The sequence below is a fragment of the Pseudophryne corroboree genome, chromosome 4, assembly GCF_028390025.1.
Source record: "Pseudophryne corroboree isolate aPseCor3 chromosome 4, aPseCor3.hap2, whole genome shotgun sequence".
NCBI lineage: Eukaryota > Metazoa > Chordata > Amphibia > Anura > Myobatrachidae > Pseudophryne > Pseudophryne corroboree.
The window spans coordinates 104,948,217-104,975,160 of NC_086447.1; the positions used below are offsets into that span (position 1 = coordinate 104,948,217).

The 26,944-nt window shown below is 46.4% G+C and overlaps 1 protein-coding gene across 3 annotated transcripts in view; it reads left to right on the forward strand.

Moving 5' to 3' along the window:
- The first annotated feature begins 9,437 nt into the window (after positions 1 to 9,437).
- TTC32 (tetratricopeptide repeat domain 32) overlaps positions 9,438 to 26,944 on the forward strand; it is a 34,011-nt gene continuing 16,504 nt past the window's right edge. The window contains exons 1-2 of one of the 3 annotated variants that reach the window (XM_063915334.1): positions 9,438 to 9,578; positions 10,221 to 10,334. In XM_063915334.1, coding sequence (XP_063771404.1) covers positions 10,228 to 10,334 — 107 coding nt within the window. In that variant the 5' untranslated portion in view covers positions 9,438 to 9,578; positions 10,221 to 10,227. The other 2 variants (XM_063915336.1, XM_063915335.1) reach the window with 2 other exon arrangements.

Below are 26,944 nucleotides of genomic sequence, written 5' to 3' on the forward strand. Positions count from 1 at the left end.
TATACACATGGGGATTGCTTCTTAGTTGGATGCAGCTCTGGCTGAGGACTCTTCTTGTGACTATCAGGAGACTGTGCAGAAGCCTCATAGAGCACCTGCAGAATGCTTGTGCGCAGCACCATGCATATGCACCTGACGCAGGATATGAGAGCAGCCAGTTCACTCTGGGTGTGGTCAGAGTTCTCTGTCCATGAAATGGGGTTCTATGGGTGGCTACCTTCCAAACACATGGAAATTATCTGTCTCGTGGGAGTGTAGCCGCACTTCTGTGCTAGTGTGATGCATGCGTACGATGAAGGAATGCCAGTGTCCGATGGATGTTTTGCACCTAGCATGGGGCTGGTACAAGTGGCAAAACCTATGATGTTTGTGGAAGCACTACGGATACTCCTATTAGCAAACTGTAGTAAATATGGCTGACGCTGCCGTTTAAGCTGGCGTCTGTTTTGGGTCCGACTCAGAATCGGGTACATATCTTCCAAATATCACCTATTACAGCCAATTCATTCCCTTACAGTTGTAGACTTTAAACTCCAAAATTCCATTTTGTATCATAGTGCAGAGATTACACCGGTTAATCCTGATGTTGACGTCATGTGCTTATACTTGGTGCAGGTCACCTTGCATTACACCATTAACTGAATCAAAACATAGACTGCATAATAATGAACACATAATCAACCTTAATTTAAGATGCAATCCCCAAACCATTACCTAACTGCAGACCCAATCCTCCTGCCATTACTTAGCTGCAGACCCAATCCTCCCGCCATTACTTAGCTGCAGACCCAATCCTCCCGCCATTACTTAGCTGCAGACCCTATCCTCCCGCCATGACTTAGCTGCAGACCCTATCCTCCCGCCATGACCTAACTGCAGACCCTATCCTCCCGCCATTACTTAGCTGCAGACCCTATCCTCCCGCCATGACCTAAGTGCAGACCCTATCCTCCCGCCATGACTTAACTGCAGACCCTATCCTCCCGCCATGACCTAACTGCAGACCCTATTCTCCCGCCATTACTTAGCTGCAGACCCTATCCTCCCGCCATGACCTAACTGCAGACCCTATCCTCCCGCCATTACTTAGCTGCAGACCCTATCCTCCCGCCATTACTTAGCTGCAGACCCAATCCTCCCGCCATTACTTAGCTGCAGACCCTATCCTCCCGCCATGACTTAGCTGCAGACCCTATCCTCCCGCCATGACCTAACTGCAGACCCTATCCTCCCGCCATGACCTAAGTGCAGACCCTATCCTCCCGCCATGACCTAAGTGCAGACCCTATCCTCCCGCCATTACCTAACTGCAGACCCAATCCTCTCGCCATGACCTAAGTGCAGACCCTATCCTCCCGCCATGACCTAACTGCAGACCCTATCCTCCCGCCATGACCTAACTGCAGACCCTATCCTCCCGCCATGACCTAAGTGCAGACCCTATCCTCCCGCCATGACCTAACTGCAGACCCTATCCTCCCGCCATGACCTAACTGCAGACCCTATCCTCCAGACCTTGACCTAAGTGCAGACCCTATCCTCCCGCCATGACCTAACTGCAGACCCAATCCTCCCACCATTACCTAACTGCAGACCCTATCCTCCCGCCATGACCTAACTGCAGGCCCTATCCTCCCACCATTACTTAGCTGCAGACCCTATCCTCCCGCCATGACCTAACTGCAGACCCTATCCTCCCGCCATGACCTAACTGCAGACCCTATCCTCCCGCCATTACTTAGCTGCAGACCCAATCCTCTCGCCATGACATAACTGCAGACCCTATCCTCCCGCCATGACCTAACTGCAGACCCTATCCACCCGCCATTACTTAGCTGCAGACCCAATCCTCTCGCCATGACCTAACTGCAGACCCTATCCTCCCACCATGACCTAAGTGCAGACCCTATCCTCCCGCCATGACCTAAGTGCAGACCCTATCCTCCCGCCATGACCTAAGTGCAGACCCTATCCTCCCGCCATTACCTAACTGCAGACCCTATCCTCCCGCCATTACTTAGCTGCAGACCCAATCCTCTCGCCATGACCTAACTGCAGACCCTATCCTTCCGCCATGACCTAACTGCAGACCCTATCCACCCGCCATTACTTAGCTGCAGACCCAATCCTCTCGCCATGACCTAACTGCAGACCCTGTCCTCCCGCCATGACCTAAGTGCAGACCCTATCCTCCCGCCATTACCTAACTGCAGACCCTATCCTCCCGCCATGACCTAAGTGCAGACCCTATCCTCCCGCCATGACCTAAGTGCAGACCCTATCCTCCCGCCATTACCTAACTGCAGACCCAATCCTCTCGCCATGACCTAAGTGCAGACCCTATCCTCCCGCCATGACCTAACTGCAGACCCTATCCTCCCGCCATGACCTAACTGCAGACCCTATCCTCCCGCCATGACCTAAGTGCAGACCCTATCCTCCCGCCATGACCTAACTGCAGACCCTATCCTCCCGCCATGACCTAACTGCAGACCCTATCCTCCAGACCTTGACCTAAGTGCAGACCCTATCCTCCCGCCATGACCTAACTGCAGACCCAATCCTCCCGCCATTACCTAACTGCAGACCCTATCCTCCCGCCATGACCTAACTGCAGGCCCTATCCTCCCACCATTACTTAGCTGCAGACCCAATCCTCTCGCCATGACCTAACTGCAGACCCTATCCTCCCGCCATGACCTAACTGCAGACCCTATCCACCCGCCATTACTTAGCTGCAGACCCAATCCTCTCGCCATGACCTAACTGCAGACCCTATCCTCCCACCATGACCTAAGTGCAGACCCTATCCTCCCGCCATGACCTAAGTGCAGACCCTATCCTCCCGCCATGACCTAAGTGCAGACCCTATCCTCCCGCCATTACCTAACTGCAGACCCTATCCTCCCGCCATTACTTAGCTGCAGACCCAATCCTCTCGCCATGACCTAACTGCAGACCCTATCCTTCCGCCATGACCTAACTGCAGACCCTATCCACCCGCCATTACTTAGCTGCAGACCCAATCCTCTCGCCATGACCTAACTGCAGACCCTATCCTCCCGCCATGACCTAAGTGCAGACCCTATCCTCCCGCCATGACCTAACTGCAGACCCTATCCTTTCGCCATGACCGAACTGCAGACCCTATCCTCTCGCCATGACCTAACTGCAGACCCTATCCTCCCGCCATGACCTAACTGCAGACCCAATCCTCCCGCCATGACCTAAGTGCAGACCCTATCCTCCCGCCATTACCTAACTGCAGACCCTATCCTCCCGCCATTACTTAGCTGCAGACCCAATCCTCTCGCCATGACCTAACTGCAGACCCTATCCTCCCGCCATGACCTAACTGCAGACCCTATCCTCCCGCCATGACCTAAGTGCAGACCCTATCCTCCCGCCATGACCTAACTGCAGACCCTATCCTCCCGTCATGACCTAACTGCAGACCCTATCCTCTCGCCATGACCTAACTGCAGACCCTATCCTCCCGCCATGACCTAAGTGCAGACCCTATCCTCCCGCCATGACCTAAGTGCAGACCCTATCCTCCCGCCATTACCTAACTGCAGACCCTATCCTCCCGCCATTACTTAGCTGCAGACCCAATCCTCTCGCCATGACCTAACTGCAGACCCTATCCTCCCACCATGACCTAACTGCAGACCCTATCCTCCCGCCATGACCTAACTGCAGACCCTATCCTCCCGCCATGACCTAACTGCAGACCCTATCCTCTCGCCATGACCTAACTGCAGACCCTATCCTCCCGCCATGACCTAAGTGCAGACCCTATCCTCCCGCCATGACCTAACTGCAGACCCTATCCTCCCACCATTACCTAACTGCAGACCCTATCCTCCCGCCATTACTTAGCTGCAGACCCAATCCTCTCACCATGACCTAACTGCAGACCCTATCCTCCCACCATGACCTAACTGCAGACCCTATCCTCCCGCCATGACCTAACTGCAGACCCAATCCTCCCTCCATGACCTAACTGCAGACCCAATCCTCCCGCCATGACCTAACTGCAGACCCTATCCTCCCGCCATGACCTAACTGCAGACCCAATCCTCCCACCATGACCTAACTGCAGACCCAATCCTCCATTACCTAACTGCAGACACTATCCTCCCACCATTACCTAACTGCAGACTATCCTGCCACCATTACCTAACTGCAGACTATCCTGCCACCATTACCTAACTGCAGACCCAATCCTTCCTCCATTACCTAACTGCAGACCCAATCCTCCCATCATTACCTAACTGCAGACCCTATCCTCCCGCTATGACCTAACTGCAGACCCTATCCTCCCTCCATGACCTAACTGCAGACCCAATCCTCCCATCATTACCTAACTGCAGACCCTATCCTCCCTCCATGACCTAACTGCAGACCCTATCCTCCCTCCATGACCTAACTGCAGACCCTATCCTCCCTCCATGACCTAACTGCAGACCCAATCCTCCCGCCATGACCTAACTGCAGACCCAATCCTCCCGCCATGACCTAACTGCAGACCCAATCCTCCCGCCATTACCTAACTGCAGACCCAATCCTCCCGCCATTACCTAACTGCAGACCCAATCCTCCCGCCATTACCTAACTGCAGACCCAATCCTCCCTCTATTACCTAACTGCAGACCCAATCCTCCCTCTATTACCTAACTGCAGACCCAATCCTCCCTCCATTACCTAACTGCAGACCCTATCCTACCACCATTACCTAACTGCAGACTCAATCTTCCCTCAATTACCTAACTGCAGACTCAATCCTCCAGCCATTATCTAACTGCAGACCCAATCCTCCAGCCATTATCTAACTGCAGACCAGGGACGTGCAGTCAGGGGAGGCAGGGGAGGCAGTGCCTCCCCTGTGATTAATTATCAAAATAATAAAAAGAAGATACTTATGACACATATTCTGTGTCATAAGTATCTTCTTTATTGAATCCTACTCATTTTACTGCTGTAAAGCAGTTTGGGAGGCACTGACAGCAGGTGCCTCCCGTGGATAATGGGAACGGGGACAGTGCGGGGGGCAGAGCGTAGCACTGGGCTGTAAAAGCCCATGAAAAAACATGGTGAAAGCGGCACTGTTCCAAGTGCCTCGCTGACAGGGACACCACCCCCATGTCAGCGAGGCACCTGTGATTGGACAGCGGATCCAGGGCTGGATCCGCTTGTCCAATCACCCACATGCGGCGCTGCAGGCGGCGGGTCCCGGCGTGAATGATAGGCGGGTGGCCAGTGTGTCTGCGGCTTCCCCCCTTCCCGTCCTCCTGCTCCGGCTCCCGCTCACCTTGCCAGCGGCGGCGGTGGTCATGAGGAGTGTGCAGCGCCAGCTCTCCCCCCCGTCCTCCCCCTCTGGCTCCGTCCTCCCGGCTCCCGATCACCTGACAGCAAGTAGCGGCTTGTGCAGCTGTCCTCCTCTGCCGGCTCCAGCAGCAGCAGGTTAGTTCTGTGTGTTCGATCTCTCTCTCTCTCTCTCTCTCTCTCTCTCTCTCTCTCTCCTTTTCCCCCCTCTGTAACTCCTTATTTTCATTCACTTTTACAGGTCCCACTGTTGGATTCTACAGGACAAGTGGACGTGATTCCTTGGCGTGGGATGTAGGTGAGTAATCTCTCATTTTTACAGGTCCGCTATAGGATTCTACTGGACAAGTGGACGTGATTCTCGGCGTGGGATGTAGGTAAGTATGTGTGAGTGTGTAAGTGTGTATTAATAAAATTTTACTGTCACGGTGTGTGTGTTTGTGTTTTTATTTGGGTATTTTTGTTGTTGTAGAACTACAGGTACCAGCGAGCCCGTTATTTCCCCGCCTGCTGGTACTTGAGGTTCTCCAAGTACCAGCAAGCGGGGGAGGCTTGCTGGGCCTTGTAGTTCCACAACAAAAAACAATATTCTTTTTTTACACACATGGCTATCAGCCTGGCACCCACCGCCTAGGGGTGCTGGGGACAGTCTCGGGCTTCACCCCTGGCCCTTGGGTGCCTGGAGGGGGGGGACCCCTTGATTTAAGGGGTCCCCACTCCTCCAGGGAACCCCGGCCAGGGGTGACTAGTTGGGGGGGTAATGCCACGGCCGCAGGGACCTACATAAATGTGTCCCCCGGCTGTGGCATTATGTCCCTGGCTAGTGGAGCCCGGTGCTGGTTTTAAAAATACGGGGGACCCCTACATCTTTTGTCCCCCGTATTTTTGGAACCAGGACCGGACTAAGAGCCCGGTGCTGGTTGTCTAAATACGGGGAACCCCTGTCCAATTTTTTTCCCAGTATTTAAACAACCAGGACTGGCTCAAAGAGCCCGAGGCTGGTTATACTTAGGAGGGGGGACCCCACGCATTTTTTTTTTTAACCCATTCAGATCCTTCTCCATTAAGTTAATGGAAGCCCTGGACAACAAAATTGCATTTATGTCCTCCTCCCACTCCCTTCCCAGTCCCAAACACTAATTTTATTTATTTTTTCTATAAAAATGTACACTACACTACAAGTACACTACACTACAAGTATGATGAGCAGGCAGCGGGCATTGGCGGCATCGGACTGAGATAGAAATTAGTGGCGGAGGGCTGAGTCAGTTGATTGTGGGCGAGTTTGTAAGCCTTTGGCGGTGGCAGCGGGTACCGGCTCAGAGGCAGTAGCGGGCATTGGCTCGGCGGTGGTAGGGGTCATCGGCAGGATTCGGCGGACATTATGGCTGCAGTGCCTCACCAGCCACTGACCTCACCGCACGCCACTGCTGCAGACCCACTCCTCCCTCCATTACCTAACTGCAAACACTATGCTACCACCATTACCTAACTGCAGACTCAATCTTCCCTCAATTACCTAACTGCAGACTCAATCCTCCAGCCATTATCTAACTGCAGACCCAATCCTCCAGCTATTATCTAACTGCAGACCCACTCCTCCACCCATTACCTAACTGCAGACCCTATCCTCCCGCCATTACCTAACTGCAGACCCTATCCTCCCGCCATGACCTAAGTGCAGACCCAATCCTCCCGCCATGACCTAAGTGCAGACCCTATCCTCCCGCCATTACCTAACTGCAGACCCTATCCTCCCTCCATTACCTAACTGCAGACCCATCCTTCTGCTATTATTTAACTGTAGACCCAATCCTCCAGCCATTATCTAACTGCAGACCCAATCCTCCAGCCATTATCTAACTGCAGACCCACTCCTCCCTCCATTACCTAACTGCAAACACTATCCTACCACCATTACCTAACTGCAGACTCAATCTTCCCTCAATTACCTAACTGCAGACTCAATCCTCCAGCCAGGCCCGGCGCTACCCGCTCAGCGAAGGGATGCAGTGCAGGGAGGCGCTGGGACGGATAGGCGCTTCCCCTACTCTGCATCCCTTCCCTGCTGCGCCGTCCTGTCCCCCCTGCTGCTGCTGCTGCTGCTGCCACTGCTGTGTCTGTCACTGTATGACAGGCACTGGCAGCGGGCACCTGCAGCATGATACGCCTCCTCCCCTCATCTCATCTGTGTGTGAGAGCGCCAAGTACGGCACAGAAGGGGGCGGAGCTACACGGGACGGTAGGGGCGTGGCTAAACGGCCAGAAGGGGGCGGGGCTACACTGACCTTGCTGCTGTACAGAGGGAGACTGGATTAGGTGAGTGGAGGGTGAAAGAGAAGTGTGTGTGTGTGTGTGTGTGTATGTGTGTATGTATATATGTGTGAATTGTGTGTGTGTGTGTGAGGTATGTCTGTGCGCGCGCTCTATGGACGCCACTACTGGGGGGGCATTACGTATAAGGACGCTATTACTACAGGGGGGCATTACGTGTAACAACGCTACTACTGGGGGGGCCATTACGTGTAAGGACGCTTCTACTACTGGGGCTGGGGGCATTACGTATAAGGACGATACTACTATGGGTGGGGCATTAAGTAGAAGGACGCTACTACTACTGGGGGGCATTACGTATAAGGACGCTACTACTACGGGTGGGGCATTACGTATAAGGACGCTACTACTACGGGTGGGGCATTACGTATAAGATTAATAAGATTGTGATACATTGTGGCGTAATTTTAAATGGGGGTACTACTGTGTGGCCACGCCCCTTACTTGTGAGACCACACCCCTTTCCCTGGCGCGCGCCAAAAGAATATGGGAGGGCGCAAATTTATAGTTTGCAGGGGGGCGCCGAACACCCTAGCACCGGCCCTGCCTCCAGCCATTATGTAACTGCAGACCCACTCCTCCAGCCATTATCTAACTGCAGACCCACTCCTCCACCCATTACCTAACTGCAGACCCTGCCCTCCCGCCATTACCTAACTGCAGACCCTGTCCTCCCGCCATTACCTAACTGCAGACCCTGTCCTCCCGCCATTACCTAACTGCAGACCCTATCCTCCCGCCATTACCTAACTGCAGACCCTATCCTCCCGCCATTACCTAACTCCAGACCCAATCCTCCCGCCATTACCTAACTGCAGACCCAATCCTCCCGCCATTACCTAACTGCAGACCCTATCCTCCCGCCATTACCTAACTCCAGACCCAATCCTCCCGCCATTACCTAACTGCAGACCCTATCCTCCCTCCATTACCTAACTGCAGACCCTATCCTCCCGCCATTACCTAACTGCAGACCCAATCCTCCCTCCATTACCTAACTGCAGACCCTATCCTCCCGCCATTACCTAACTGCAGACCCTATCCTCCCGCCATTACCTAACTGCAGACCCAATCCTCCCGCCATTACCTAACTGCAGACCCTATCCTCCCGCCATTACCTAACTGCAGACCCTATCCTCCCGCCATTACCTAACTCCAGACCCAATCCTCCCGCCATTACCTAACTGCAGACCCTATCCTCCCTCCATTACCTAACTGCAGACCCTATCCTCCCGCCATTACCTAACTGCAGACCCTATCCTCCCTCCATTACCTAACTGCAGACCCTATCCTCCCGCCATTACCTAACTGCAGACCCTATCCTCCCTCCATTACCTAACTGCAGACCCATCCTTCTGCTATTATTTTACTGTAGGCTCATCCTTTCTCCAGTGAACATATGGTAATCCCCTGGTTTTACAGCTTTTTCAATAGTTTGTGTCATATGACTATTACGTGACACCCATCCAACCAGGAATGTTATAACCAACAGCTATTAAGCTTTGGCTTTCTACTAGTGCTGGTGCTGGAATGTGCATTCTCAGCAGTAAGTATTAGGCAGCCTGCACTGACCAGTCCTTACTGCTATAACAAACAAACAAACAAACTGTGTGGGGGCAACTTTACAGCACAGGAGAATAATAAAACAGGGCAGGCTAGGACAGTTTGTGGTACTATTCGTCCCAGCATGCCTTGCCTACGAAAGGCTGATAGGGACATGATGAGACTTGAATAACCACAGACTACATCCACTCCATGATCCATACACTTCCCAAACCTCCTGCTGCTGCGCAGTGTTCGTGACTGAGCTACCGACGTCACTCTCTAGGTGCGCGTCCCCCCGCCGCCGGCTTTCCGCGGGCACGCGCGTTCCGGTCACATGACCAGACGGAGTTCTACTTCCCTGTGTTCAGGTGGTGAGTTTTAAATGGGGGCAGTAGGTTAGTACTTGTCAATAGTATGTGAGGGTGGGCACTGGGCTCAGGTCGTTAGTGGTAATTGTGTATTTGTATATAGTCAGTGTATAATGCGTTGCAGCAGACGCTGTTACATGGCTGTAAGTGTAACTACAGCAGGGTATAATGCAGCAGAGCACCGGTCACTGACACCTGCTGCATGTCTCACTGCAATTACCCCGCATGCATGCTTCCATTATAGACACTGCATACATGCAGCAGGTATGTAAACTGATTGCACAGCAGCCACACAGAGGGGTAGATGTATTAAGCCTAGAGAAGTGATAGAGCAGTGATAACTGCAGGGTGATAATGCACCAGCCAATCAACTCCTAACTGTCATTTTTCAAATCTGTAATGAGTGGCTGATGCGTTATCACCTTACACTTATCACTGCTTTATCACTTCTCCAGGCTTTATACATCTGCCCCATTGTTCTATAATGTGTTCACAGTATCTGTGTGTGTATATGTGTGTGTATGTATGTATGTATGTATGTATGTATATATATATATGTATGTATGTATGTATGTATGTATGTATATGTATAGGATCACCTTGTAGCATAGTGTGTATGTAATATATGACTTTATTGTTATTCAGTCCCACAATGGAGCATAGCCTGCTGCATTCTGCAAACACTGCGCTGGAGAGCCGCCAATTGAAAATGGCCGAAGACCTGTATGGGAAGATTATAAATAGCTGCGCACAAAATAGGTGAGAATGGGCAGAAGTGGTCCACGCGTATCTACTTTATCAGTGGCTCCCAAACTGGGTGTGGTGGCACCAAATCAAATTATTTATAGTTACTGTGATAGGGAAAAGCAGAGCTGGTGCCGATTGTACAATATGTGGGCAAACAGAAGCGCCACCCTGACCACCACCACCACCACATAACTGACTCTAAGGATGGCAGGGAAACCCAATTTACTTAATGTAATACAGGTGGACTATTCCTTATCCAAAATCCCACATTTTTGGGTCCCCCTACTGAGATAATGATAGATATATATATATATATATATATATATATATATATATATATATATATATATATATATATATATATATATATATAGAGAGAGATAGATATATATATATATAGAGAGATAGATAGATATATATATATATATATATATATATGAGAGAGATATATATATAGAGATATAATATATATAACTATGTGTCATTATCGCAGTAGGGGAACCAAAAATGTGTGATTTAAAAATTTTGGATAAGGGATACTCAACCTGTAATTGTTCCAGAATTTCTCTATTAGAAACTTTTGGCCTCGGGGTGCTGTGAAAACATTGCTAATACTCTAGGGCAGGCATTCCCAACCTTGGTCCTCAAGGCACACTACAGTCCAGGTTTTTGTGATATCCATGCTTAAGCACAGGTTAATTAATTATTACCTCAGTTATTTTGATTTAACCATCTGTGCTGAAGCATGGCTATCACTACAACCTGCCCTGTTAGTGTGGCTTGTGGACCGAGGTTTGGAATGCCTGCTCTAGATTCAAGAACATTTGGGAGCCACTGCACTAGCAGAGCACAACAAATCTTCATCTAGACCTCTCGCCATGCGCATACAGGTTGAGTATCCCACATCCAAATATTCCGAAATACGGAATATTCCGAAATACGGAATGTTTGGAGTAGAACAGAGATAGTGAAACCTTTTTTTTTTTGATGGCTCAATGTACACAAAGTTTGTTTAATACACAAAGTTATTAAAAATATTGTATTAAATGACCTTTAGGCTGTGCGTATAAGGTGTATATGAAACATAAATGAATTGTGTGAATGTAGATACACTTTGTTTAATGCACAAAGTTATAAAAAATATTTGCTAAAATTACCTTCAGGCTGTGTGTATAAGGTGTATATGAAACATAAATGAATTGTGTGAATGTAGACAAACTTTGTTTAATACACAGTTATTAAAAATATTGTATTAAATGACCTTCAGGCTGTGTGTATAATGTGTATGTGAAACATAAATGCATTCTGTGCTTAGACTTGGGTCCCATCACCATGATATCTCATTATGGTATGCAATTATTCCAAAATACGGAAAAATCCGATATCCAAAATACATCTGGTCCCAAGCACTTTGGATTAGGGATACTCAACCTGTACTAATAAGAACAAGTGACGCAAATGCTTAATATGAATTCTGTTTGTAGTGTTATAGCGTGTGCAGTACATGGTTAAAGCCTAACTGCATCCACAAGTATACGTTGAGTAGACTACACAGTCCAAGGGCAGCTCCAAAGTCCTGAGTAGCATGTGGCAGCACAGAACCTGCAGCAAAAAGCAGCACTGTCCCTTTATTCCATAGTCCGTTATACAGTATGTTCCCTGTCAGTGTGGAGCAAGAGCTGTAAAAGGAAGCTTATCACTATACTATCAGTATATTAACATGATTTAGTAGAGCTGGTAAAAGTCCTTTGAAGTGTAATATTAATAGACAAACACAAAATAACACATTATTATTATTATTATTATTATATTTTATAAATAAAATATAATAGTGTTATTTTGTGTTTCTGTACACATCAGTTATTCCACAGTCTGCTTGTATCAGATGTGCATGACCAATACGTAATCAGCAGTTGATGTGTGCTTATGAGGCTGTAGTATTCGTGTGTGTACAGTATATACTATATTGAAGAGGACTGGGGGGTGGGGAAGGGAGACAACCTTTCAGCGTTGTGAGGAGGAGGGGGGCTGCCGCCTCCTTGTCCCTATTGCATGGTCCCCGCCGGGTCCCGGCACCTGCACTTTGTAGTTCACAGACGCTGGGACCCAGCGTATGTGCAGTAGAGGCAACAGTATTGTTCATGCGCATAACCCCGGCTTCCATGGACTGCATCAGCTCGGTCTGGCAGTCCTAGAGGGAGGAAACACCTCCCAATGGGACTGCCTGTAGTGTCTGTGACTGACAGGTAGGACATCCAATAGGAAGTCACTGCCAGTCACAGTGAAGCTAGTGCAGTCTCACGGACTGCATCTGGCTTCACTGACATGAGCTGGGTGGCGGATTTACCTGGGAGGAGAGCTGCATAGGTAAAACTCACCACTAGGACTCCGAATCATAATTGTCGCATGGGGGAGGAGAGGAGTAGGTTATATTACAAGAAAGTAGACAATCCATTTTAGTCCTGTGTGTGTTCTAGAAGTACCCTATGTGCGCCATGTTACACATGTAGCAGCAATCCACTTACCTTCAGCTTTGACTGGCTGTTGCATGTGATTGCACCTATACTGTAGTGACTGTGTACCTTTACTGTTACTTAAGTCTGATAAAGGTAACCCCAGGAAAGGGCACCCCAAGCACGCATTCAGTCAGTCAGCATCAGGTTCATACACGGCTGCAGCCAGTGACCAGTCAACAAAATAACCTTTGTAATAACTAGCCACACGTGTGTAAAGTGGAAAGTAATAGAGCAGAGAGAGCTTTATTTCCTACCAGCAGTACATTATAAAGTGATAAAAATTAACATATCGTGTCGTCGATTCCTGACACGAAGCTTAATCCTATTGGCTAATAAAACTTCTATCTTATACGTAATATGTTTGCCAACGTCTATATTTTTTATATGTGCTCCTAAGTGGAATAACTGGGTTTTTTTTGCTAACCTCGAAACCTACATATGTCTGGTTATATTTTTACACCTGCTATACCGCAAACTGACAAATACCCTTTGAAGCTCACATGTCTAGCTGCTGACATTATATTTCTGCTAGGAAATTACCGTAAAATATATCTTAGATAAAGGTCATAACTTCACAATATGGGTTCAAACAAAGTGCAGTGTCTGTCCTTTTTCCTGTGTCAGCTCTAAGCTGAAAACAATTTGAAACAGCTTGTCAGATGTCAATTATAAATGGAGTATTATGAACAAATATGGCTTCCATCTTTATCAACTTCCCCTCTTTTGGGTCGATTCTATTCGGCAACTAATGAATAGCGCCGGGAATTAGCTCCCGACGCTATTCAATTCAGCAACTAATTACCTGCAATTGTCGGGAATTCTTCTCTCATCCCCGGGGGATGAGAGAAAAAACCCGACAAAAGTGCTGCCTCGCAGCCGGCGCGAGGCTGATTCTGTCGGGAATCTGCCTCGCGCCGTAGAGTTAAGTCGGAGAATGCCCGTTCTCCCGACAATTCAACCTGTTTTGTCGGCGAGAACGGGCCATCGCCGACGTAACTAGTTGCTGAATTGAATAGCGTCGGGAGCTAATTCCCGGCGCTATTCATTAGTTGCCGAATAGAATCGACCCCATTGTTTCTAATTTTTACCTCTAATCTACCCTTCCTTTACCTGGTCATTGATTCTATAGGGACACCTACTTTCACGACTGGTGTACCATAAGGGCACTCCAGGTATGGGCTAGTCCATTCAACATCCCTATGCTCGGGCAGAACCAATGTTCCCTATTCTCTTATCCCTAACCACAAGAGAAAGTTCATAAAGCAGAGGAGTCTTTTGAGGATGGAATCATTATAATGTTCATGGTCCTTGCTCAATAGTCCTCGAAAGTCTTTTTGACTCAATATTGTGACAGCAAAGTTCATTAGATTACGTCATCATAACAGTAGGGACAGCTGGAAGCTTCTGTGTATCTGGTATGGCAGGTCTCACAGTAGAAGAATGTGGAATTGTATATTATAGCTCCTCCAATAAGTTTCATATAAATTGGTTGCGGTTTAGCAGTTTCAGCAATGCCTTAGGTAGAAAAACATTTTAGTGTCAGTATCCACATAATAAGCCTTAAAATATGCAATTAATAGCAAAACAAGTTCCTTAGCAACAATAGATAATATTTCTGAAAAGCAATTGGTTGTATAGTGTTTATAAAACCAAGAAAAAAAAGAATCTGGAAATACACTGGTATAATTATGATTAGTAGCAAACTGATTTTTCAACTGTATTACTTTATTTATCTTTTCATTAATAATATCCTTTGGGTTAGTATCATTAGTTAAATAAGTGCAACATTTACATACATACACAGTTTGCAATGTGACACAATAGCCTGCAGATACAGTAAACAATTGGTGACAACTGTTTATATTGGTCCTGTTTTACATTCAATGACTAGCATCTTCTATGCCTATTTGTCTTTTCCTGGGTAATTGTTGACATCCTATGTGTATTCCCTTTTGTTCTGTTATTTTTGGCATAGTTACTGATCATTGCACTATCACTTAACTTTTCATATAAGTAAGGGTCAATTATTACTGTTAATATAAGAATAATCATGCTAAATTGTATTTGTATATTTTGATTATGTATCGTGATTGGATAATACTTCCTTTGTTACTTTCTTGCAATGAGATGCGTTTATTTACGAGTTTCTTTCACTCAACGTGACTGAAGTGGCGGTAGTCAACAGAACTTAAAACGGTCCTTTGAATTTGGGTTCAAGAGACTTTCTCTTTCTTAGTGACCACCCAATCACCTTGCTTTAGTTCATGTGAGTCTTGGGAACAGTTGGAATCTGGGAATAGAATCAAAAACTTTGCCATGCAATTTGGTTAGTTGCTGTTGTATATGCATTACATAATAAGTTAAGTCCCCATGTTCATGTTGCAGTTGCTGTGGAAAATAACATACTGTCCTAGCAACAATACCAAAATAAGATTTCTCTAACGTCCTAGTGGATGCTGGGGACTCCGTAAGGACCATGGGGAATAGACGGGCTCCGCAGGAGACTGGGCACTCTAAAGAAAGATTAGGTACTATCTGGTGTGCACTGGCTCCTCCCTCTATGCCCCTCCTCCAGACCTCAGTTAGAATCTATGCCCGGCCAGAGCTGGGTGCTCCTAGTGGGCTCTCCTGAGCCTGCTAGTAAAAGAAAGTATTTGTTAGGTTTTTTATTTTCAGTGAGCTTCTGCTGGCAACAGACTCGCTGCTACGAGGGACTGAGGGGAGAGAAGCAAACCTACCTGTCTACAGCTAGGTTGCGCTTCTTAGGCTACTGGACACCATTAGCTCCAGAGGGTTCGAACACAGGCATCTGTCCTCGATCGTCCGTTCCCGGAGCCGCGCCGCCGTCCCCCTCGTAGAGCCAGAAGAACAGAAGCTTGAAGACGGCGAAAACGGCGGCTGAAGACTCCTGTCTTCATTTAAGGTAGCGCACAGCACCGCAGCTGTGCGCCATTGCTCCCAGCACACTTTCACACTCCGGGTGCAGGGCGCTGGGGGGGGGGGGGCGCCCTGGGCAGCAATTGAAGTACCTTTTTGGCATAACATACATATATACAGTCAGGCACTGTATATATGTAAAAACCCCCGCCATTTTTTTCACACAGAAGCGGGACAGAAGCCCGCCGCTGAGGGGGCGGGGCCTTCTTCCTCAGCACACCAGCGCCATTTTCTCTTCACAGCTCCGCTGGAAGGACGCTCCCCAGGCTCTCCCCTGCAGTATCCAGGTACAAGAAGGGTAAAAAAGAGAGGGGGGGGCACATAAATTTAGGCGCAAAAGACATAAAATCGGCAGCTATTGGGTAATCACTTATTATAGTGAATATCCCTGGGTTATATAGCGCTCTGGTGTGTGCTGGCATACTCTCTCTCTGTCTCCCCAAAGGCCTTTGTGGGGTCCTGTCCTCAGTCAGAGCATTCCCTGTGTGTCTGCTGTGTGTCGGTACGGCTGTATCGACATGTTTGATGAGGAGGGTTACGTGGAGGCGGAGCAAGTGCGGATAAATGTGGTGTCGCCGCCGTCGGGGCCGACACCTGATTGGATGGATATGTGGAAGGTCTTAAATGATAATGTAAGCTCCTTGCATAAAAGGTTTGATGACGCTGCAGCCTTGGGACAGCCGGGGTCTCAACCCGGGCCTGCCCAGGCGACTCAGAGGCCGTCAGGGTCTCATAAACGCCCACTATCTCAGATGGTTGACACAGATGCCGACACGGAGTCCGACTCCAGTGTCGACGATGATGAGGCACAATTACAGCCTAAGATGACCAAGGCCATCCGCTACATGATTATTGCAATGAAAGATGTATTGCACATTTCAGAGGTTAACCCTGTCCCTGACAAGAGGGTGTATATGTTTGGGGAGAAAAAGCAGGCAGTGACTTTTCCCCCGTAACATGAATTAAATGAGTTATGTGAGGAAGCGTGGAGTTCCCCTGATAAGAAAGTGGTGATTTCCAAAAAATTACTGCTGGCGTACCCTTTCCCGCCAACGGACAGGTTACGTTGGGAATCCTCCTCTAGGGTAGACAAGGCGCTGACACGCTTATCTAAGAAGGTGGCCCTGCCGTCTCAGGATACGGCCGCCCTAAAGGATCCTGCGGATAGGAAGCGGGAAGCTATCTTGAAGTCAGTGTATACACACTCTGGTACTCTACTAGAGACCAGCTATTGCTTCAGCCTGGATGTGTAGCGCTGTAGCAGCATGGACAGATACTCTGTCAGAGGACATAGATGCCCTGGACAGGGATACTGTCTTGCTAACCCTGGGCCATATAAAAGACGCCGTCTTATATATGCGGGATGCCCAGAGGGACATTTGCCTGCTGGGCTCTAGAATTAATGCAATGTCCATTTCTGCCAGGAGGGTCTTATGGAATCGGCAATGGACAGGGGATGCCGATTCTAAAAAACACATGGAACAGGCGGAGCCAGGAGCGGTGGGGGCGCGTCTCCGAAAATTCAGCAACCAGTCGGTTCGCTCACAGGTGGATCCTTGGCCTATACAAATTGTATCTCAGGGATACAAGCTGGAGTTCGAAGTGACTCCCCCTCACCGTTACCTAAAATCAGCCTTGCCAGCTTCCCCCACGGAAAGGGAGGTAGTCCTGGCGGCAATTCACAAGCTGTACCTCCAGCAAGTGATAATAATGGTCCCCCTCCTTCAACAGGGAAGGGGTTACTATTCCACACTGTTTGTGATACAGAAACCGGACGGTTCGGTAAGACCCATTCTGAATTTAAAATCCTTGAACATTTATATGAAAAAATTCAAGTTCAAAATGGAATCGCTCAGAGCGGTCATTGCAAGCCTGGAAGAGGGGGATTTTATGGTATCTCTGGACATCAAGGATGCTTACTTGCATGTCCCCATTTATCCACCTCACCAGGAGTACCTCAAGTTTGTGGTACAGGGCTGTCATTACCAATTCCAGACGTTGCCGTTTGGTCTGTTCACGGCACCGAGAGTATTTACCAAGGTAATGGCCGAAATGATGGTACTCCTTCGGAAGCAAGGAGTTACGGTTATCCCGTACTTGGACGATCTCCTGATAAGGGCGAGGTCCAGGGAGCAGTTGTTGATCAGCGTAGCACACTCTCAGGAAGTGTTGCAACAGCACGGCTGGATTCTGAATATTCCAAAGTCGCAGCTGATTCCTACGACGCATCTGCCCTTCCTGGGTATGATTCTGGACACAGAACAGAAGAAGGTGTTTCTCCCGGAGGAGAAGGCCCAGGAGTTAGTGACTCTGGTCAGGGACCTCCTAAAACCAAAACAGGTGTCGGTGCATCACTGCACGCGAGTCCTGGGAAAGATGGTGGCCTCATACGAAGCCATTCCCTTCGGCAGGTTCCATGCGAGGATCTTTCAGTGGGATCTGTTGGACAAGTGGTCCGGATCGCATCTTCAGATGCATCGGCTGATCACCCTGTCCCCCAGGGCCAGGGTGTCTCTTCTGTGGTGGCTGCAGAGTGCTCATCTTCTCGAGGGCCGCAGGTTCGGCATACAGGACTGGGTTCTGGTGACCATGGATGCAAGCCTCCGCGGATGGGGGGCAGTCACTCAGGGAAGAAACTTCCAAGGGCTGTGGTCAAGTCAGGAGACTTGTCTGCACATAAATATACTAGAACTAAGGGCCATATACAACGCCCTGAGTCAAGCGGAGCCCCTGCTTCGAGACCAACCAGTGCTGATTCAGTCAGACAACATCACGGCGGTCGCCCATGTAAACCGCCAGGGCGGCACAAGAAGCAGGATGGCGATGGCAGAAGCCACAAAGATTCTTCGTTGGGCTGAGATTCACGTACAAGCACTGTCAGCAGTGTTCATTCCGTGAGTGGACAACTGGGAAGCAGACTTCCTCAGCAGACACGACCTCCACCCGGGAGAGTGGGGACTTCATCAAGAAGTCTTCACACAGATTGCAAATCGATGGGAACTGCCACAGGTGGACATGATGGCGTCCCGCCTCAACAAAAAGCTAAAAAGATATTGCGCCAGGTCCAGGGACCCTCAGGCGATAGCTGTGGACGCGCTAGTGACACCCTGGGTGTTCCAGTCGGTATATGTGTTCCCTCCTCTTCCTCTCATACCCAAGGTACTGAGAATAGTAAGAAAAAGAGGAGTGAGAACAATACTCATCGTTCCGGATTGGCCAAGAAGGACTTGGTACCCAGAACTACAAGAGATGATCACAGAGGACCCCATGGCCTCTGCCTCTCAGACAGGACCTGTTGCAACAGGTGCCCTGTCTGTTCCAAGACTTACCGCGGCTGCGTTTGACGGCATGGCGGTTGAACGCCGGATCCTAACGGAAAAGGGCATCCCGGATGAAGTGATTCCTACGCTGATAAAAGCTAGGAAGGATGTAACAGCTAAGCATTATCACTGTATATGGCGAAGATATGTTGCTTGGTGTGAGGCCAGGATGGCCCCTACAGAGGAATTCCAGCTGGGTCGATTTCTGCACTTCCTACAGTCAGGTGTGACTATGGGCCTGAAATTAGGGTCCATAAAGGTCCAGATTTCGGCCCTATCCATTTTCTTTCAAAAAGAACTGGCTTCACTGCCTGAGGTTCAGACGTTTGTAAAGGGAGTGCTGCATATTCAGCCCCCTTTTGTGCCACCAGTGGCACCTTGGGATCTTAACGTTGTGTTGGATTTCCTGAAATCCCACTGGTTTGAACCACTTAAGACCGTGGAACTAAAGTATCTCACGTGGAAAGTGGTCATGCTGTTGGCCTTCGCATCGGCGAGGCGTGTATCAGAATTGGCGGCTTTGTCACATAAAAGCCCTTATTTGATCTTCCATATGGACAGGGCAGAATTGCGGACTCGTCCTCAATTTCTCCCAAAGGTGGTATCATCGTTTCATTTGAACCAACCTATTGTGGTCCCTGCGGCTACTCGGGACTTGGAGGACTCCAAGTTGCTGGACGTAGTTCGGGCTTTGAAAATATATGTTTCCAGAACGGCTGGAGTCAGGAAGACTGACTCGCTGTTTATTCTGTATGCACCCAATAAGCTGGGTGCTCCTGCTTCAAAGCAAACTATTGCTCGCTGGATCTGTAGCACGATTCAGCTGGCTCATTCTGCGGCTGGATTGCCGCATCCAAAATCAGTGAAAGCCTATTCCACAAGGAAGGTGGGCTCTTCTTGGGCGGCTGCCCGAGGGGTCTCGGCTTTACAGCTTTGCCGAGCGGCTACTTGGTCGGGTTCAAACACTTTTGCAAAGTTCTACAAGTTTGATACCCTGGCTGAGGAGGACCTTGTGTTTGCTCATTCGGTGCTGCAGAGTCGTCCGCACTCTCCCGCCCGTTTGGGAGCTTTGGTATAATCCCCATGGTCCTTACGGAGTCCCCAGCATCCACTAGGACGTTAGAGAAAATAAGATTTTACTCACCGGTAATTCTATTTCTCGTAGTCCGTAGTGGATGCTGGGCGCCCGTCCCAAGTGCGGACTTTCTGCAATACGTGTATATAGTTATTGCTTAATAAAGGGTTATTGTTATGAGCCATCCGTTGAGTGATGCTCAGTTGTTGTTCATACTGTTAACTGGGTAAGGTTATCACGAGTTGTACGGTGTGATTGGTGTGGCTGGTATGAGTCTTACCCTGGATTCCAAAATCCTTTCCTTGTAATGTCAGCTCTTCCGGGCACAGTTTCCCTAACTGAGGTCTGGAGAAGGGGCATAGAGGGAGGAGCCAGTGCACACCAGATAGTACCTAATCTTTCTTTAGAGTGCCCAGTCTCCTGCGGAGCCCATCTATTCCCCATGGTCCTTACGGAGTCCCCAGCATCCACTACGGACTACGAGAAATAGAATTACCGGTGAGTAAATTTTTATTTTCATATGGTATTAACCCATGCTTTTCACTTGAAGTATTTGGGAGAGCAAAGCAATGGGTAAACCTTTTAGCCATGTTTTGCCTGTTTCTGTAACTTATTTTTATAGCTTTAGTTTTAAGGTAATAAGTTTTTCTACATGTTTACTACTTTGCCTATAGGGAGTGTAAAAGGCCTGAGTAACACCTAAATCTGACAGAATTTTGCCTAATACTTCTCCTGTGAAATGGGTACCTCTGTTGCTTTCAATAACTTAAGGTACTCCATATTTACATATTACTTCTTGCATTAACTTCTTTTTAACTGTTCTAGTGTTTGCTGCCCTGCAAGGCCAAGCCTTGAGCCAATTTGAAAATAGATCTTTGCACACAAGTACATTTTCATACCCAGAACATTTAGGTAACTGGATAAAGTCTATTTGTAATTTCTGAAAGGGGTAGCAAGTTTGTGGGGTAATTTTTGCTGGTACCTTCACAACCTTTCCTGGGTTATGTAAAGCACAAGCTACACACCCTGCAACATAAGCCTGTGCTGCCTGTGTGAAACCTGGTGCCACCCAATGCTGGTTCAGAATCCTCACCATTGCATCTCTTGATTGGTGAGTTTTTTATGCAATATTTGTGCTAAGACTGGGTAAAGTGAGCGTGGTAAACAGAGACAGTTTCCCACCATCCAACTGTCACCGTGTATTCGCCCACCTAATTTTTCACAATCTTTTTCTCCTTGCCTAAGGCTTGTGCTTGTAATTTGCACAATAACTGTAAGTCTAATGACTCTGGTGTGACAGTTAACATCACCTGAGTGTCTGGCAGAGGCTGGACTGCTGCAGCCTTTGCTGCCTTATCAGCTAACGCATTCCCTCTGACCTCTGCAGTATTTTCGTTAGTGTGTGTGCCTTGACCTTTATGACTGCTAATTTCTTTGGCAATTGAAAGGCAGCAAATAATGCCCTAATACAGTCTGCATGTTTTATTGGTTTTCCTGAAGAGCCTATAAAATCTCTGCTCTTCCAGATAACCGCATAGTCATGAGCAATACCAAAGCAGTACCTTGAGTCTGTAAAAACGTTAACTGTTTGACCTTCAGCATAAATACAGGCTGCTATCAGTGCCCTAAGTTCTGCCTCCTGGACTGAACTTACCTGATGGCAAGGATTCCTGTATTAAGATGTCTGTTTCTGTGGTAACTGCAAAACCTGTATGCGGTTCCCCATCCACATAGTACCTGGAGCCATCCACAAATAAATGTAAATCTGCATTTAGTAGAGGATGTTCCTGTATTTCTGGTGTACTTGCGGCTTCAAGATTCATTAACTCTATACAATCATGTTCTTAATCGTGTATAGAAATTGAAAAATTTGATTGGTTTTCTGTGCCTGTCCCTGTCATTTCATCATCACTTGCACCATTCCCCTCTTTTGAAACCAGCGGCAATAATGTAGCTGGGTTCAAAGAAGTACAACGTTTGATAGTGACATTGGATGGTGTAAGCAATGCTACTTCATATTTGGTTAGTTTAACAGCAGATAAATGTTTAGTCTGCGCTTGGTTCAGAATGTCAGTCACTGAGTGAGGCACCTGTACAGTTAAGGGATGATGAAGAACAATATCAGCAGCCTTGTCTAACAGTAACGCTGCTGCTGCTACTGACTTGACACATGTTGGTGCTGCCCGTATGACTGGGTCTAACTGTACTGAGTAATACGCTGGGGGTCGCTGTTTGTCACAATGTACCTGCGTTAATATTCCTTGCGCATGGCCTGAAATTTCACAACAAAACAAATTGAAAGGCCTTGCATAATCAGGAAGTCCTAATGCTGGTGCTGATACTATGTCTGTTTTTAACTGACAAAAAGCATTTAGCTGTTCTTGTGTCATGAGTAATGCACCTTGTGCATTTTGTCCCTTTAGGGCATCATATAACACTTGTAGTTTCTGTGATGCGCCTACAATCCACTCTCTGCAATAAGTGATTAGTCCTAAAAGGATATGAGTTGTTTACATGTTTGAGGAGGTTTAACGTCTTAAATAATTTTCCTCCTTTTTGTAGTGATATGCTTACTATAAGCAGAAATGCAGTGTCCTAGAAATTGTACCTTGTTTTGTGCATATTATAACTTATTTCTATGTACCCTACATTTCTTTTTTATATATGAATAGCAATAAGGCTTGACATTTGGGTTCTCTTTAAAAATACCTTACACTTGTTGTTCTTTTGATGGCATCATATAAAACTTAGTTTTCTGTGATGCCCTTGGAATGTATTTTGTACAATAGGTGATTAATTTTAGAAATGACTTAAGCTGTTGTAAGGTGCGTTAGAGATATTTCTAAAATAAACCTCCCTCCTTTACTGTTATATGCCAAGCATCAACAGTGATGCAATGTTAATGTATGTTCACCTAACATTTTTCAGAGGTATAATTTATGCATTGTTACAGTTAAAATTTTGATTTTATACCATGTAAATGTAATTGTATCATCAGGGCAGACTTCTAACTTAGGGGTATGGACTATAACTACAGTTCTGCCCACTTCTCATACCTAGTTTACTTCATCACTTGGCCCCACCCCTTGTAATAGTTACCCAAACACTTCCTGATTCTCTGACATTTCATTACACACTGTAACTGGAACAGTAACGAGCTGTACATTAAAGAAAATATTTTCTTACATCTGTAACATGTTCCTAATTATTTACCTATGAACTGTTACTGTTTTAGACACAAAGGTATTAATTTTACTGTGGAGATCTTTTTAATACAAATACTTGTTATATTTTTAGTTTTATGGCAGCCCTTTGCTATTGGCTGGGGCAATATTCATTTGGCCACAACACATTTCATTATACTTATCCAAAACTTTATATTAAGAGAATACTATTTTACACACACAAATAAAACACTGAGAGTGAGCCAGCACTCTCCCAACTTCGAACAGGGGTTAGCTGGAGTTTAATGATAAACCATTAGAACTTACATAATACATTATATTACACACTTCCATTGAAGTCAATACATATTTACCAATGTAATTTACAGACTATATATTTTGCTATTCTGTGGCACAAAATGACAGAAAAGTGCAAACACACTGATTACAATTTATGAATAATTTCTTTACACAATTTGATAAGCATGCAGTTTCAGAGACAAAAGCAGCCTGAAACTGAGACTTTTGGACCCCAGTTTTACCTAATGACGGACCAGACCAGCCCACATGGGAAGGCAAAAAGGAGTAAAGAATAGATTACTTCACCAGCTGGATTTATGTTTGCATTTCCATGCCACCTGAGTCCAATTGTCCATCACTAAGCAGGCATTTCCATGCCACCTGAGTCCAATTGTCCATCACTAAGCAGGATCCAGAAAACTCATAACCCTTTTTGGATTCTATTTCTAGGTTTAAATTATTTTTAATTTTCTTACATGTCTAATGAACTCCATAAATTGTTGTTTAACATCAGGGAGTTCTGTAACTGTTATGTTAACAGTTCTGAATTTTTTATATTATGCAGTGGTTCAGCGCAACTCTTGGCGCACTGGATTAGGTCCGTCAGCAGCTACACCAGGTGTGACAGCATCTTATGTGCACACCGGATATAGTTTGCAGGGACCAAATCCTTAAGTAAATTATACACTGGAGGTGCAGATGCCAAGCTTGAGACCATACATACATTTTTCTTAGGAGACATTTTTGGTCTCTTGACATTACATGCTGTACAATTTTTAGTCTACCAATATATTAGTCTGTGGCATGCACATCTTCAGGTATAATTAGTAGGTCTTTTCTTTTTTTAACACTGGCAACCATTTACTGATTAGCTTTTTAGATTTAACAGATTTCCTAACATTTGGTTCTTTACAGGGCTTACATTTATAGGACCAAGGTGTTTGACTAATTGGACATAGTGTATCATGTGGTGGGTTACAATGTCTACAATTTGGACATGCCCAGTACGGATACCCTTTGGTTTTCTTGGGACCTTTACGTCTAATTGTTCCCTGTCCAGATATGTCTGCATCTTTAAAATCATCCATATTAATTAGAGCCATTTGTTCTTGAGTTTGTCCTAACTCTTCTAACTTTTTTCTTATACTGAAGTAATTTACCTGTTTTAATCCACAAATCAAGACTCTGTTCCAGATTATTATCCTTCACATATCTCCCATAGGTTACTCTAATTTGTTTCAACCTATCCGGGTCTAGAGTGCCATTAGTAGTCACTTTTGCCCATTGAAACAATCGTCTCATACCCTTCAAGCATTGCTCACCATGTACATTCTTCATAATGTCCATGGCACTCCGAGGTGCTTCATCCGAAGGATAAGTATTTGTATTTCCCATACTTATGACCAGTAAGTATTCAATAATATCCGGGAAATATCAGTAACCTGGATCTAACGGATCCTCAGAGATATAACTGTGAGGAAAATTGCCTGAAACAGAGGTGATTTGTAACCAATCTTTACCTATGTCACTATCCTTTGGAATGAAATGACATCCCATCAGTATGAACACATCATCTGTGTTTTCTCTATTTTCCCAAACCCCTTCTTCTGCAGAGTACACTACTGCTTTTAAAACAAATGGATGTCCTTCCCCTAACTTATGTATGATTGCTATGCAGACACAATCCTGACAGGACATTTAACTTGCATTCATTGCTCGCACCAGTCTGTGGTTACAGCTCACGGAAGAGAGAGAAAAAAAAAGTTTTAAATTACTTCCGTTCCTGATTTTTTTTTTTTCTTAACTCTGTACGCTATCATTTTTAAAGCGACAGGACGTGTTTTATGGTACTAACAAGGTATGCAAGTCAGATGCAATGATATTCTACTGTGAGTACAACTTAGACTCGTATATTATGTACAATATATTGTTCTGAACCTTCCAATTTAGACAGTATATCTGACCAATCCTTTCCAATATTTCTTACTTTAAGAATAAAATGACAACCTATTGGTACAAAAATGTTAAACCCCTCTTCCCACGGTTCAGAGAATAAGGGTGATTCTCCTGGATTACAAATATAATGTAAATAAAATTTCTGATCGTGGTGTGCCTTTACTAAGAGCACTACACACTTACAAAGGGGACATGTCTGTTTCATAACTCTGACTTATTTCTAGAGTCTTTCTACAATGTCCTACACATATAGACTGCAGTAACACAAACTTAACCTACGTTCTAATTCTCAATATAAGACAAAACAAGACAGTGGTCGCAGCAACGTTCAGTTTAACAACCCTTCAGTTGGTTATATGCAGACACACTCTAAATACCCAGAATCCATTTACTTCCACATTCATTCATTGTTACGCCTTTATAACACATATAAGCACATAAGCAAGAGAATAGAAGGAAAATGAAAAAATCAACTTGCTTACTGAGTGAACTTTGTGCGTGCGATCCCGATCCCTGTCTCCCAGCGGAACAGATTGAACAGTTAACGGAATGAGAGTCTACAGAGAAATATCTCTACGTACCATGCATGGGTTTTGAGTCTCAGTCCAGGAACCGTCCGCCCAGTCGTCCGCTGTTCAACAGGTGATGTGGGATCTCGGATTCGGAACCTCCATATTGATAAAGGTAACCCCAGGAAAGGGCACCCCTTGCTTAACCAAGTTCAAGCACGCATTCAGTCAGTCAGCATCAGGTTCATACACAGCTGCAGCCAGTGACCAGTCAACAAAATAACCTCTGTAATAACTAGCCACACGTGTGTAAAGTGGAAAGTAATAGAGCAGAGAGAGCTTTATTTCCTACCAGCAGTACATTATAAAGTGATACAAATTAACATATCGTGTCGTCGATTCCTGACACGAAGCTTAATCCTATTGGCTAATAAAACTTCTATCTTATACGTAATATGTTTGCCAACGTCTATATTTTTTATATGTGCTCTTAAGTGGAATAACTGTTTTTTTTTTTGCTAACCTCGAAACCTACATATGTCTGGTTATATTTTTACACCTGCTATACCGCAAACTGACAAAATACCCTTTGAAGCTCACATGTCTAGCTGCTGACATTATATTTCTGCTAGGAAATTACCGTAAAATATATCTTGGATAAAGGTCATAACTTCACAATATGGGTTCAAACAAAGTGCAGTGTCTGTACTTTTTCCTGTGTCAGCTCTAAGCTGAAAACAATTTGAAACAGCTTGTCAGATGTCAATTATAAATGGAGTCTTATGAACAAATATGGCTTCCATCTTTATCAAGTCCATAATGCATGCTGGACAATAAAGGTGATC